Source organism: Heliangelus exortis, chromosome 11 (genome assembly GCF_036169615.1).
Source record: "Heliangelus exortis chromosome 11, bHelExo1.hap1, whole genome shotgun sequence".
Taxonomy (NCBI): domain Eukaryota; kingdom Metazoa; phylum Chordata; class Aves; order Apodiformes; family Trochilidae; genus Heliangelus; species Heliangelus exortis.
Window position 1 is genome coordinate 17,761,721 of NC_092432.1, and position 15,018 is coordinate 17,776,738.

Sequence of the window (15,018 nt, forward strand, 5' to 3'; positions counted from 1 at the left end):
TTTACTAAGTGAATACTATTGGCAGCATTTTTCTGAGCAGGTGATAAAATGTTTTTCTGGATACAATTTCTTTGCCTTTGGGTGAAAGTAATACCATAGTGTTTTGCAAGACATATATTCAATACTGTTACTTCCCTTTCAGATGTATAATGAGGAACATGATGCAGTTAGTTTTTTCATGAATCTGTTAAAATTCAGGGCATTTAACCAGGAAAAAGAATTACTGAATAACAAGTTAGAAATAAAATCTATGAAATATTACATTTTAAAATATAAACTGAAATTGGTAAAACCCAGAATTTTCTGGTTTGGTTTAGGTATCTCCAGATTTAAAGCTTGCAGTCGTCTCGTATGCCTTTTCAGATTTGCTTTTGGACAGCTATAGCTTGCTCAATATCTGCAAAATCTGTAGTAACATTGGCTGTGGCTATAGCAGCTTAAGTAACTATGTAGCTGGCTAAAAGGTATATAGCTGTCACCAAGCATTATGATCATTATTACTGTGAAAGTCCATCATTCATTCACTTTTGGAGTACTGTATGCAGCACTGAACATCTATGCCAACATGTATGGAAAAGGTGCTGGGAATGAGGACAGTCCAAACTCAGGCCTCTTTTCCTTACAAAAACAGACTGAACAGATCATGACTGCTGAATTTCAGAGAGACACCCCAGAACTGGATTGTGTCAGCTACTTCAAATCAGACATCATTGCATAATGTAGAATATGGAATTCATCGCAATTTAAAATTTTGGGAGTCACAGTGAATTGTCAGGCTTCATAGAACCCTGGAATTGGCTGGGTTGGAAGGGACCTCAGAGATCATCAAGTCCAACCCTTGATCCACTCCCCCCGTGGTTCCCAGCCCATGGCACTGAGTGCCACATCCAGGCTCTTTTGAAATATCTCCAGGGATGGAGAATCCACCACTTCCCTGGGCAGCCCATTCCAATGCTTGATCACCCTCTCAGTAAAGAAATTCTTTCTAATTCATATCTAACCAGAGGAAAAGGAAGCACTTTTTCATGTAAAACTCACAATCTTTTGGAATCCAAGATTAGTAAAATGCTAAAACAAAATTTGAATATGGTGTTTAGCTAAAGGAGGTATTTTATTTCTTGATTAGCTGTAATCAGAATCTCTGCAGATGTCTGAATGTATCTTGGTTCTTACACTGCCCCTGAAACCTTTGCTTCTTCCATACAGTCAGAAGCATAATGCCAGGTTAAATGGGCCTCTGATTTACCTACATTTTTTTCTACTTTCCTGAACAGTTAATTTTTACATATGCTATAGTTTAATAGGCTGAGTATCGTACAGTATTTAAAATCAGTGTTTGTTAGATCAGCATTGCATTGCCAGTCATTGCCTTGACACACAACTGGTTACATTTGAAATATTTGTGGCTTACAGTTCAAGTGATATTTCCTTTTCAGGAACATTCTTGCATAGTATAGTTTCAACAACTGCTGCTGAAATCCCAAGTTGCAGATCTTATTTCTAAATTTGAACAGAGGCAGTACTAGAATTTTGCATTGTGTTTCAGTAGCTTGTGCACTTATTTTTTTGCTGGTTTTTTAAAATTTATTTATTTAGGATCAGAGTGATTGCTGAATTATATGAATTCAAGAGAAACTTTTTCTATTTAAAATGCAATCTGTATTAGTCTACTGGTAGCATGTTTGATTGAATAACATCTAAGATTGCAGTATAGTATAAGTGAGGACTCAATGCTTATCTTAAGTTTAAAGCTAGAGGAATGCCCATGATTGCATTAGGCAGTGATTTAATGGAGAATTAGTCACCTAAAAGCTACAGCTTAAAATTCTGTAGGGTAACTTGAAATTTGTGAAATCCTTAAAATTTGGAAGTAAGCAAATGAAGAATATATTTAGGGTTTGTTTGGGTTTTTTTTGTTTTTTGTTTGTCTGTGGATTTTTTGTTTGTTTTTTTTCCCAGAACATAAAAATTAGTGAATATGTTAAGGACTCAAGAACCATAGTATTGTAAATTATTCTGAGTTTATTGTTTTTCAATTTATTACCCATGATACACAGAGTTTTTCTAATTGTGAAATCTACGTTCTCGTGCTGGTTGGTTGCACTGAATATCAGTAAAATATGTGTGTGAAATATTAAAAATCAAACCAACTTAATTGCACTGTAGTTCCTCAACGAATTACAAACGTGTCAAATGCTAGTTGTGGATTTTCAGTTTTGCATTTAGGATTAAATTTCATGGATGTAAATATTCCATGTGAATTTTTTTATTTCTCTGTGGAATCAATGCGGAAGATTTTGTACACAGAGCAAACAAATGCCTAGTGAAGCATTGAAGTACATGGGAGTTGTACACAGTGGATTTGAGAAAATATTTTGGTGATACATTTTCTACTGTCTGTCCTAAATTGGTTTGTTAACCCAAGGAAGCAAGTGTGATACACAGGGCATGAACCTGGGGAAAGTGAAAAAAACCCAAAACATTCTGAAACAGTCTTAGGGCTGGAATTGATGTTTTTCTCTTATGTAATTTCTAAGTAAATGATCCTAATATTGAGAAGTTCTGAGCTTCAAACAGGTTGTCATTAAATAAGATAATTTGTGACTGCTTAAAATAAGGGTATTTTTTTCACCAGGTCCATTTATGTAAATGAATTTTTAGTCTTTATATACTCTTTGCACACTGATCTCATATAATGCAGCTTCTGCTTACGAAAGTAGCAAACTAACAAACTACAGGAAAACAGGTGAACAGAAAAAGAACAGAAAGGCATGCAGAGTGCAGATGGCAGACCCTGCATCTGACTTAAAAATCTAGCCCTTAGATCAGTTTGCTCCCTCTCTGTCAAAAAGGTGGTAGAATGGAACATATTTGGTGCATAACAGTCATTATGAAGGAAACTTCTGATTTGAAGAATCAGAATAGTTTGGGAAGGGACTTAATAGATCATCCAGTTCCAACCCTGCTGCCATGGGCAGGGACACCTCCCACTATGAATCTTTGAGAGCAGCTTGACAGGTATTAGTGCAGATGAATAAACTGCAAGCACTTGTACACCTTGTCTTCTCCTTATATGTTTTCTTGTTCAGCTGTACCTAATGCAATGTATTGCTTCTACTTACAAATCTTGTCCTGCCAGCTAACTGAAAACTATATAGGAGAGAAAGGGATGGAATTTTGGAGTGAAATTAAGGGGGAAAATAGATTGAATTTGTAGCACAAAACATTTAGTTGTTGATTAACTTGCAGTAGATAGAAATCTTTTTGATGGTGCATTTGTAGTTAGAATTAATATTACTAGGTCACCTAGAGAAGGAATTAATCATGAACTATGGACAAGTAGATTAAATGGGTTACTTGATCTCTCCCTTATGCAGACAATGTGGTTTTATTAAAGAAATTACTTTTGTGACTTGACAAAGAAAATTAAGCCTGCATTTAACTTGTTCCCTAGTGCAGGCTCAAGCTCTTTGGTTTAGAAAGTGTGCTGTTTCATGGGTAATTTTTAGAGGGAGAAAAGGTGATAGCATGAGGAATCTCTGAATACATCGTGTTTCTGGGATGTTCTGTACCACTTCAGCTGTCTCACATCACTACCTGTAACTTCTTGGCAGTGGACGCAGTGGTAGAATATCATTACCTGGAAATGGGGTAACTTGGAAACCACAGAACCTAAGGACACAACCTGTGGTCCTGTTGTTCAGCTCCTCAGTCATACTTTAGGACAGAAGTAGAGGTTAGGGAGAGATTTGGGATCCAGCTCTGTGATGCTGAGATTTCCAATCTGTTCTCATGCTTTGCTTGCCTTTCCTCGAAGTAGTTTTTCCTACTAGCTAATTTGGATCACCTTTGATTAAATTTAAATCAGCTATTAATTGTGTTTTGACTACAGACACAGAGAAGAAATTTCTATGAAGAGAAAATGAACAGCTCTTTGTATTTATTATTAAACTGTTTGGAAGATTAATTATTGCCATCTATGTTTTCCATATTCTAAGCCGAGCATCTTGTTTATTCAGTCTTTTCCTAGTAGGTTTCACTGAGTAGATTATGTCATAAATCATATATCATCTTGTCTAAAGATTCATCTGTAGTTCTTGTCTTTCTCAAAGTAAGAAAATTGAGGCCTTAATTAAAAAAAAAATTGCTGATTTGCTGCTGAAAATTCCTATCTTAATTTTTTTTCATTTTATAACTAACAGTGTTGATTAATTTGTACATCAGTGTAAGATTTTATGTTGGTAGTTTTCGGTTAGTTTTAATTTTATGTTCTTACTTAACTAGCTACATTGAATCTTCTTGTTCTATATCTGAAAGTATCTTACTGTGAAGATTAAGGGGTATAGAATTGCTTCACATTGCCTTCAGTCATTTAAAGTATCATTTTATCTGAAACAATTCTTGCTGCAATGAAGCTTGATAGGCAGAAAGTTCTCTGCAACAGCTCAGCACTTGTCAATATTATATCACTTTCTATTTCTGCATTATGAAATATTTCTTACATTATTGGGGACTTGAGTTGCTTGCAGAAAAGTAGACTTTAGTTTGTTGCCTGCATGAGTCTTTGCCTTTTTTTTTTTTTAAAAAAAAAAATGGGGTACTGAACCATCATAGAAATAGTCCAGACAAATGAAACCTGACTTGTCTGATCTATTAGCTTTTTAGTAACTAAATTTTGCTGCAAACAGGGGTCAGACTAGAAGAGTGTCTGTGTGTAAGTGTTATCTTTTACATGTGTGGTAGAGCTACATTAGTGTGTAGTGTAAATATGAACAGTAAGTATTCACTGTAAAAATTGCAAACTGCAGGATAGCTTGTTTAGTCAAATTGTGAGCCAGTGGTGTTCTGTTATTGGATAGGAAAGTCAATGTAACAGCCAAAAACCAAGATCTTCTTGCATGTTATTAATAATTTTAACATTATGGGGTCTTAGGTTGAAGAGGTTATTGGATTTAAAGGCTGATGCCAAATGAAGTACCCGTAGAAGACAGAAATGTTAAATGCTGAGATATCTGCTCCTGTTTTCAAATAACATTGCAGGAATGGGTAACATACCACACTAATGCAGATGCTTTTTATTATTCACAAGTTATAATTAAATGCAGTTTTTTTCTGTGGTTGGTGATGAAAGTGTGACAGCAGTCTCAGAGTGGGGAAATGTTTCAGATTATGGAGACCACAACTGACTGTTACACAGCAGCACCACAAACCCTGAGCTGGCTTTGCTTTTCATATTGTAAGGGTGTATTCAATCACTGTTTGGAAACCACATTCTGCCAAAGCCTGCCATGTTTCCAGCTGGCTGATCAGCACTGTCTGCTCCTTGGCATAGGTGGCTTGCAGTTCAGCTAGTGACTGTGCTTGTTATCTGTGACTAGAGGCAAAGTATGTAGATGTTAATCTTTTGCTTTTGTACAATAGTGTTTGAAGTAAAATTCTTAATGGAAGTTTTGTGCTTAAGGGAGTCACCCTTTGAAGGGGGGAGAAGTGACAAACAGACCAGGATGTCTTACCAAAGCTTACTTTGAGGTAGCTACACACGTGAATAGGGCTGGATGTGTATGGCAAGTATTTGTGAACAATGCATTTTTTGTCTCCTAATTGAATTGATATGTGTGCACACTTGTTGGTACAAAGGTTATTCAGACTATAAATTGGCTATTAAAGGATGCTCATTTAAAAAAATGTTCTACATATTAACAACTGTTAGAATCAGACCTTGGAAGCCTGCTTTGAGAACTTGTGATTGAGCCAGCTGGACAAGGGAAGCAACACAAAAACTAAATATCCAATGAAAATGCATCTAGTTTCTGTGCCACAAAGTTGATCACCCTGCCCAGCTTTAAACACTGAAAAATCCAGACTATATCTAGCTCCAGCAGTGAGTAAAGCTTGGAGTACAAGTCCACAGGGAAATGAGGGTGGGTGGTTTTAACTTCTAGGCTGTGCTAATACCATGCCAACCACAAAATCAGGATATTTTATTATTTTGGCCACAGCTTGAGGAGTTAACTCTCCTTACAGTACCAGTTCCTGCCCTTCCTTATCCTCCAACTTTGAGATTAAAAAAAAAAAACAACAAAACTGTCTTTGGGCTGCTGCTTTATTTCACTTTGCCTATGCTGCTGAATTCTGACTATGGGCTAAGTGGCACTGAACACCAAACACCAACAGTTTCCTCTATCTTTTACTAAGTTTGGGAGTTTCTGTGAATGTTGGATTGGGCTGGTCATCTTCAGTAACTCTTTTCCTTGAAGCATTAATATGGGGGGAAATTGGTAATATAAGAGTTAACTATTACTGTATTTTTTGTTGGTTGGAATTCAGCCTGTCCTCTGACGTTATTGCTTTCCTAAAAAGTTCCACATTAGATGGGAGTTACTGAAATATTATTGCAACCCCTAGAAATCTCCATTGTTGAGGCACCAAAGTGGAAGAGAGTGGACTCTAGTTCATCACCAAAAATGACCTTGCTTCCTGACTTTGCTGTTATAATAGTTTTCAATCTCCACATTTCCAACCTTTGCATTATGCAATGATTTCCATTGCTGAGAACTAAAGAAAATCTATTCCTATCCAGATAGACCAAGAATACTTTTGGTCTGAGTGGTTGATGGCTGTAGATGTTCTCCTGCAGTGGCAGAAGAGGCAGCCATTAGACAGAGCATGAATAAAACCAGTTCCTGCCTATGTCCCTCAGTTTCACTCGTGACTGTAGAGTGAATGGTTTAAAAGGGATGTTACTGGGATGTCTCCTGGTGTTACAGTGTGATTGACTGTTCCTAAATCAATCTGTTGCATCTACAGGTTCCCCAGAGGATAGAAGAGCAGGGAGATGCATCTGAGGATAGCAGTGCAGGAATCCCAGGCATGTGGGGAAGCTGGGGCCCTTGGTCTGCCTGTTCTCGGAGCTGCAGTGGTGGTGTGATGGAGCAGACACGGCCCTGCCTCCCAGCCTTTTACCACCAGAGGAGCTACCGGAGGCCGGGCCGGCAGTTCCCAGCCTCGGAGAGAACTCTGGCTCATCAGAATTCCCGCCACCGTGAGGACTCCCTGTCTGCTTATCCTGGCCATATCATTTCTGCCATCCGCACCTCTGTGCCACTTCACAGGAATGAAGAGCAGCTCTGGGCTAGCCTTTGGGCCCCTGCTTCCTCCGGAGGCCATAACAACAGCCACCTGAGCAGAGGAGCATTGAGAGGCAGCAGGCATTCTCAGTCCCAGAGGCAGAACACCAAGCCAGAGAAGAGGTATGTGTCTGTAACACACATTTTTTTCTTGCTGTGAAAGATGTGTCTTAAGAATGACATGTCAGATTAGAGTTGAAATTTTTAAATACTTACAGAAAAGTTATTACAGACTGAGTCTGAAATTTACAATGTTGACCATCTTCTGTGGAAGGCCATCCTCCCTGTTAACTATTTATATGCTAATACCAAAGGACAGATACAATTACTGTACAATTGTACTAGGCAGATTATCTTATTTCCCTTTAAGATTTGCTTTATGATTTGTTGAGATATTTTTCCTTCTCTGCTAATAAAGATCAGAACACATAACAGCTCTATAATTGGATTCTTTACTTCAAGAGCCATTCTGACTTTAATTGGTTGAAAAAAATACTAATAAGGCTTTTTTCATAAAAAATGGCCACTGTCCATTCACTGTTTTTCTAGTCAAAATTCTAGGTTTGTTTTGTATTTTTCAGAGGGTTTCTATTTATGGGCTTTTTTTTTTTCTCTTGTCCCTTTTTTGTTTTCCATCACCTCTTTCAGCAAAATTACCTGTTTGATGAAACTAGAAAATATACTTGTTTGATGCAGTATTTTAAGCATCGTACATGTTTATATCAATACCATTTATTAGCTGTTCAGTGTTTAAGGCTGGATGGAACCCTGCTATCACAATTGGCTCCAGTTAACTTTCCTGTTTATGGAAAAACACTTTTTTCTCTTCTTAGATACCAATCTATTAATTTTTTTCTATATATGCATGGAAGGAAAATAGATGTTTTTCCAGTTGGAAACTGAGGAGAACAGGCATGGAGGTCATCTCATCTGGAAGGGAGTGCTCCTGAAATGTCTCTATTCTGTCTGTCTTTCCTCAGAATAGGTATTTCAGCAGGCGGGAGCTTTCTGGTTTCTTCCCTCTCAACTCTCTTCTGGGAGATGCATGGAGATTTATATTTTTGGGAGGTAGTTAACAAAAAAAATCTCAAAACAAACCGAACAAACCTCCCCCCCCCTAAAAAAACAGACCCGAAAATCTGCTTTCATGTCATCCGCTTCTTTAAGATTCTTAGGTGAAGCAATCAACTGTAATTCCCCTTTTAAAGACATCTTGCTGACCCCAACAAAAGAAGAATGTTACCTTGAGGCAATATTCCAGCCTGACTGGAACAAGACAGTAGGACTCTTGTGGCTGGTGATAAAGACATCCTCAGCCCCTGCAAGGAATTTTCCCCACCTAAAAGAACATTTGGAAATAGAAATTAACCTTTTAGCCTCCTGTTTGTCTCATTGAAACATAAATTTCAAAAAGCAGGATTGGCAGTTCAGATGTTGCTCTTCCTGGGCGTTGGCCATTTCCTCCAGTAATCACTGCTTTGTCTTTCTTTCAAACGCATGCAAATGGGTAGCCTAGACCTACTGAGTGTATCTTCAATATTGCACTGATGTTCCTATAAAAATTCAGAGAATGCCACAGGTAGGCTGTTGATAGCAGTGTTAACATGACTGCAATTTTGCCAAAGTTGAGGTTTTTTTTTTCTGTTTTCCATAGTCTCTCACCATAATAATGCACTTCTGTTCTCAGCTGTGTAGTGTAGCAGATACAGGTTGTACTACAGAGCTGGGTTATTACTGATACTGGAAGCTTGGCCTTGAACCATCGGCACAAAGTCGTTCAAAGCCTGATTGCTGCAGCCCCTTGGAGCCCTCGGTGTCTGAGGGAATCCCTGCTGGCCTGGCCTCTTCGGCAGAGCTGCTGCCAGGCTGCTGGCACAGCTGGGCTTCCCTCCCTGCAGGATGTCCTTTGCTGATTTGGTGGCCTCTGCAGGCAAAGAGACCTGAGCAGTCAGAAACAACCACTGCAGTTACAGCTGGAACATGGGTGGACAACAAGCAGAAAATAGCATGGACTGTGTGCTGAAATGAAGCTGTGTTATTTCCTAATAATGCCTTGCCATATGTAATACTAAAATGATCATAATGTCCATTATGCCTCTGCCTTCTTGTATGATGGGGGCATTTGCTCTTCAAAATTCTTGTGCTTCCCTCAGCACAGTGCAAACTTCTGTACTGCAGTTGATTTCCCACCCACACACACACTGCCCCTTGACTAAAGACTGTGGATTCAAGGTCAGTGTTTTAATCTTATTTGCGTAACAAGTAATTTCCATCTTGAGTTAGGAGGTCCCCGGTGGCTTTAAAGCCCTGTTAGATTGCATAACTTTCAGATTCTTTGGTGGTGACTATAAAAACAGAGTGAGAACAAAAAAAATGTTATTTGAAAATGAAATTATTACAATGACAAACCTAATAGTTTTCCTTATTTTACAAAATCCACAGTGCAAACTCGATTTACAAAGGAGATTACTGACCCTATCGGTTATGTTGAAAATGGGTTTCAAAATTTAAGTTAATCTAGACATGATTTTTATAGTGTAGAACAGTGCTCAGTGTTGACTAGATGAGAGACACTGGAAATTGGTTTCAGGCTATTAAAAAAAAATTGTGTTTTTCACAGTATGTACAGTCAGTGGAAACTTTGTGTGCTGTTCCGATTTACTGTACTGGACTTAATATAAAAGCTGTAATTTTAGCAGACTTCCATAAAACAATAAGAGGAATGTACATTTGTGACTGAGATAAGCTCACATTTGATAGCATGGTAAGATTAAATTGGGTGGCTTCCAAGGCAAATATGTTTTGACAGCAATAGCAGTCCTTCAGAGCAGCCAAATATGTTTGTATCATTTAGCAACCAGTGGAAAAGTTCTCTGCCTCCTTCCAGGCAGCTGGAAGACTGTTCAGATTCTTTAGCAAAAGTAAAAATTTAATTTATATTTCATATGTTTTAACATGCTTTATGAAGAGGATATTCTTCACATTTTCAGCTTTTAGAAATTAGTTCATGTGAATCAGTTAAGCTTCAGAAACCAGGGCTGCACATAAAGTGTAGGGAGAGAGAAATTTGAGGTATCTGCAATTAGACACCTAATGTAAGAAGTTTAAGTGCTCCACTTTTTGTCATAGTGGAGTTCTTGTGAACTTGAAATGAGCTGGGAAATTATACTCAGTCACTGGGATGAGTATGGAAAAAAAAGAAAGCTGATGGTTCTCTGGGTTGCCTGTTGGCAAAGGAAGGAAGCTCTTCTCAGCTTTGAAGAGCTGAGTTCTCATTAGCACTGCTCTTTTTTCTTTTTTAATTTCAGCTAGATGAAATGCACAGAACATATCATACAGGAAGAACAGAGAGGAGTGAGGAGATAGTGAAGAAATATCAGAGCATTGGATCTTTATAGACAGGCACATATGGAAAAGTAATAAGGGCATGCAAAAAGATAACATGCTTTAAGATGGAAAACACATCTTGAGAGGAAATATCAGTCATGGACTAGATTTTCATACTTCTTAAATGTTATATTTGCAGTTCTCTGTTTTAGTGATAGAGAAGACAAAACTGCAATTTTATATACATGTGCTGAGCATTCGTATACTGCAACTGCCACCTTCACTTTCTCTACAAGTGAAAAATTGTGCTGGAGAGGCAAAACTGCCCACATCTGTAAGGACTACACATACTTTGTATGGGGCTTTTATGAGAAAAAAATTACATCTATCACCAGAATAATGAAATAAGTAAAGCAGACTTGAATAAACAGTGCAAGCTTAAAGAAATATATTATTAAGGAAAGGGCTTCCCCAAAGCTCTTTTTCTACTTGGAAGAGGAATGAGAGAAAGGGTTTGCACTAAGGAAATAATCCAAAAATAATCAACTTTTCACACTGCTATAGCTTTGTGGTCTTTATTCTGCTGCCAGCAGTTGATCTTAGAGTCTGCTCTGTTGCTTTGAGTTCTGTATAGGGGCAGTTTGCATACTAGGCCTGTGAGCAATGTAAAGGAAAAAAATAATGCTTAATATCAAAATAGAATTTCCTTTCTGAAAGTATTTCTTTTGCTCCTTCTCACAGGTGCTTTGACCAGGCTAATGTAGATCACTCAGCTGGCAGACCTACAATTAACCTTTGAAAGGGCTGTTCAGTTGTTATTTCCTCGACCATTTTAAGCATAGTTAGCTGCATGTTCTTCTGTAACTTGTGTGACCTTTTCTAGTCAGTTCCATTTCCTAGAGGTGGATAAATGTGTGATTGCTGGGCTTCCAGGTTCAAGAATGTATTATTTTCTCAGGTTTTGAGGGTTTATATGAATTGGCATGAGTGTTTGCTTTTCTTAATATTTTGAATGAAGCCCATGAAACTTAGCTATCCCTCTTCTCATTACTTCTCTAAGAGAATGAAAATATAATGTATTTTACCCCAAGACCAATATGCTTATAAAAGCTTATTGGGGGTTGCTGTGTGTGCCAGGGGAAGGACAGAGGGAGAAGTATTTGATCTTTTCTGCAGATAAATTTTCCAGAAAAAAATAAGATCAGTAGTAGTAATCAAATAATTATTTTTGGTAACATTTGGGAGATCTAAAGCCATATGGGAGAGATGTTTATTTTCCTTCTGAAGAAAATTCCAAAGCTATTTTAATAGCAATAAATACCATGTGAAGCATTTCCTAGCAAAATTAATAGCTAGGTGGTGTGGTTTTTCTCTCAGGTTGACTTTGTGCTGTGTTGTTCTGTGTTCTGCTACTAAATAGCAGACTAAAAGCATGCTACTGAGCATCAGAAATAAAAGCCTAACATGAGCCCCTCCTGAAGGGGGTTGACTGGAGGAGGGAAGTCAGAACATTGCTAGAATTCAGTCCGATTTGTGACAGGACATCTTATCTTACTGACTTAGTAAGGGGTAGAAACACAACAAAGCTCCTGTCACAGCTGTAATGCATCTCAACAGTTATGTGGTTACTAGTATTGAAATTCCACTGTTTTACCTGCCAACTGTATGCTTATATTATTCAGTCAAACTTTAAATATGAAACTAACTTGTAGACTTGTAAATAAATTTCCTGGGATCCTCAGAGGCATTGTTCAACTCGTGGAAAAAGAGGACTGTAGTATTTGGGTTCAGATTCTGGAATCCTATCTCAGTGTTGAAAATACCATAAATGAGGTTAAATATATATATAGCACTTGTTGGGAGATAGCAAAAGCCAGGTTTGCTTTAAGTCGTACTGGGCATATTATAACTATAGACTAGGGTATTAGTGTTGATCTCTGAGAATGGAAAATTTAATTTAACATAGTTCACATTTGTTATCCATTATTATCCATTCTATTAAACTTGTTCCCAAGAGGCAATTTACTTTGTGACCATATTAATTAATTCTACTCTGTCAGAAAAATGTAAATATTTTTGCCCCTAATAGAACACAGAAATGACAGAAGGATTTGCCATTGTGGTATATGTGTTTTCCTGCAGAAGATAGACTTTTTAGGTATGGTTGGCTTGTCTGTGTTCTAGCAGTTGAAATTTTTAGGTCAAATATGCTCATAACAGAATTAATACTCATATGCATAGAAGTTACATGGGGAGTAGCAGATATCCACAAATCATGGCACAGTTGCCACATAAAGTTACCAGAAATGTAAACCAAAGTAGCCAGTTCCATTGTTTTAGTAACCTTGATAATGGAAACTGGCAAAATGAAGTGAATGCCTAAACCGATTTAATTGCAGTGAAATGTGCTGATGAAGTGTGAATAATATGCTATAATGTGGCAAAAGAAGTTTGTGATGATGGCTTCTCTTTCCAATTTGTGATACACTCTCAAAAGAGGTGGTTTAACTCTCTTGTGACCTAACATTTGACGAAGATAAATGCACGCTACTTTAGAGCTATTTTCCAGGTCAGTGAGCAGATAAGCTTGCATTTTCATAACATAAAACAGAGTCAAAGGGCTCCCTTCTTTCATTCATGTTTAAGTGATTTTCTCCAGATTGATTTAGAGCTGGTGAAAAGTGAGTATGTGGAATGCAGAGCTGCACAAGGCTCTGGTGCAGTACTGAGAGGCAATACATACTGGCTTCTGGTGTGAGCCAACTGTTGAGAGCTCTCCCTTTTGAGCAGGAAAAAAAATATATTTTCAGAACCTGTAAACCATTCATTTTTGTTAAAAATTATACTTATGAAAGAAGCAGCTAGAATGTTGTTATGTATAACTTGGTAACAGTTGCGACCAGGATATGACAGTTTATTTTCTGACTTAAGCTTAAGAAAAGGGGGCAAAAAGTACATAATTGACAGTCTTTTTAATGTAAACCTTGTTAACTGTGGGCCTAGGAATATATAAAATGTGAAAGAAAAGTAAAAGCAGCTAGAGGGCTGGAAATCAAATGGTTGACTAGGACAATTGCAGACCAACTACAGTTTTGAATGATGGAGGAGGTTCCAGGGCTTATAAAACATATTTGTGCTCTTCTGTATTTTCTCCGCCTGTCACCTTGCTCATAAAACCTCTATTCCTGATGACAGATCACTATTAATTTCAGCTTGTGTAGATGCTAGCTGTGGTCTGATTGGTGTCTTGATAGGACAAAAGTACAATGAACAACACTTCAGGGGTTAGATTATAGGCAGCTGCTTAATTCCCAAGGGAGAAGAACAGGCAAGAGCCTGAAGAATGCTGGGCACCGAGAGCACCATCAGGCTGCATGTGCAGTTAGAACAGAGTCTGATAAGTTTCCTTAGCATGCTAGAGGACAGATTTCTTAATTCAGGACAGGATTCCTGGTAAAGCAAACCTCTGAAGATTTAGAAAAAAAGCTCTAAACTCAACCAAAATGAAAAATGCTAAGTTTTGTTTTCCTATCTATTCAAATACTCTGTGATGAGATTGTCATCTTTCATTACAGCAATTGTTATGGCTGGGCATACAGGGAAGAACACTGCTTTCTCTGCTTGCAGAACAATTTTAGCCAATAGGCAAGAAAAAAATTTGAAAAAAATACTACGAAGCTTTCAATTCTTGTGCAGTTTTTCTTCCTCATCCCTGGTGAAACTGGTGTCTGAAGGTTCTTGCCTTCCCAAAACAGCATTACCCCTTGAGACACAGAGTGAAAGGTTGGGAATGGAAAATGAGAGATATTGGCAGTTACTTGGAGTTCATGTTAAGAAAACATTGCATCCATAGGACAATGAATCTTCTGTAGTGTCAGAAATGAGGGGTTTTGCTAATGTTCGACCTTGCAGTTTTTCATTTACTAGAGAAGAAGTATTTTGATACTAGGAGATAAGATGGATGAAATGCTGCAGAGCACATGTAAAATACATTCTTTATTCTGTCTGACATCAGAAGAGAAAGAAAATGAGTTATGCTTCATCTGGAAGTCAGCCAAGAAATCTCTGTTTAGAGAATGGTGGGAGAACTGTAAGAAGAAAGGAAGTGATGAAAAAGAAAAAATGTAAAAAGTAAGTCTGAGAGAAGCTTAGCAAAGAGCACTTAACAGGTGGAGACCCAGGAAATTTGTAATCTTACTTGTGTATAATAAGTATGCTACAGATCTTTGGTTCAAAGAGGGTTTTTGATTCAATATAAAAAGCCCACCAGCTCCGAAAGTACTTCATCCTTAGTGAATCTCAAGAACACTTTAGGTTCAAAGCATTGTTCTTAGCATCAACTATGAGGCAGTGATAATGCAGTTATTTGCTTACCAAGGCGTATGTACACACAAGACCTGTAAGAATACCGACCAGGAATTATTTTTAAATGCTTGCTACAATCCTGAATTTTGAATTCAAGAATATATTTAGGTCCTCTTAAGTTTAAAGAGGCCCATCATTTTTGTTATCAAAGGACTAAACAGATTTGTCTGAACAGTTAGGGAGGTGTGTATATTTAATT

General features: G+C 37.6%; 1 protein-coding gene across 3 annotated transcripts in view; it reads left to right on the top strand.

Moving 5' to 3' along the window:
- THSD4 (thrombospondin type 1 domain containing 4) overlaps positions 1-15,018 on the top strand; it is a 288,268-nt gene that overhangs the window by 61,057 nt on the left and 212,193 nt on the right. For all 3 annotated transcript variants that reach the window (XM_071755032.1, XM_071755030.1, XM_071755031.1), the window contains one exon: positions 6,808-7,250. In XM_071755032.1, coding sequence (XP_071611133.1) covers positions 6,808-7,250 — 443 coding nt within the window. The remainder of the gene's footprint in view (positions 1-6,807; positions 7,251-15,018) is intronic.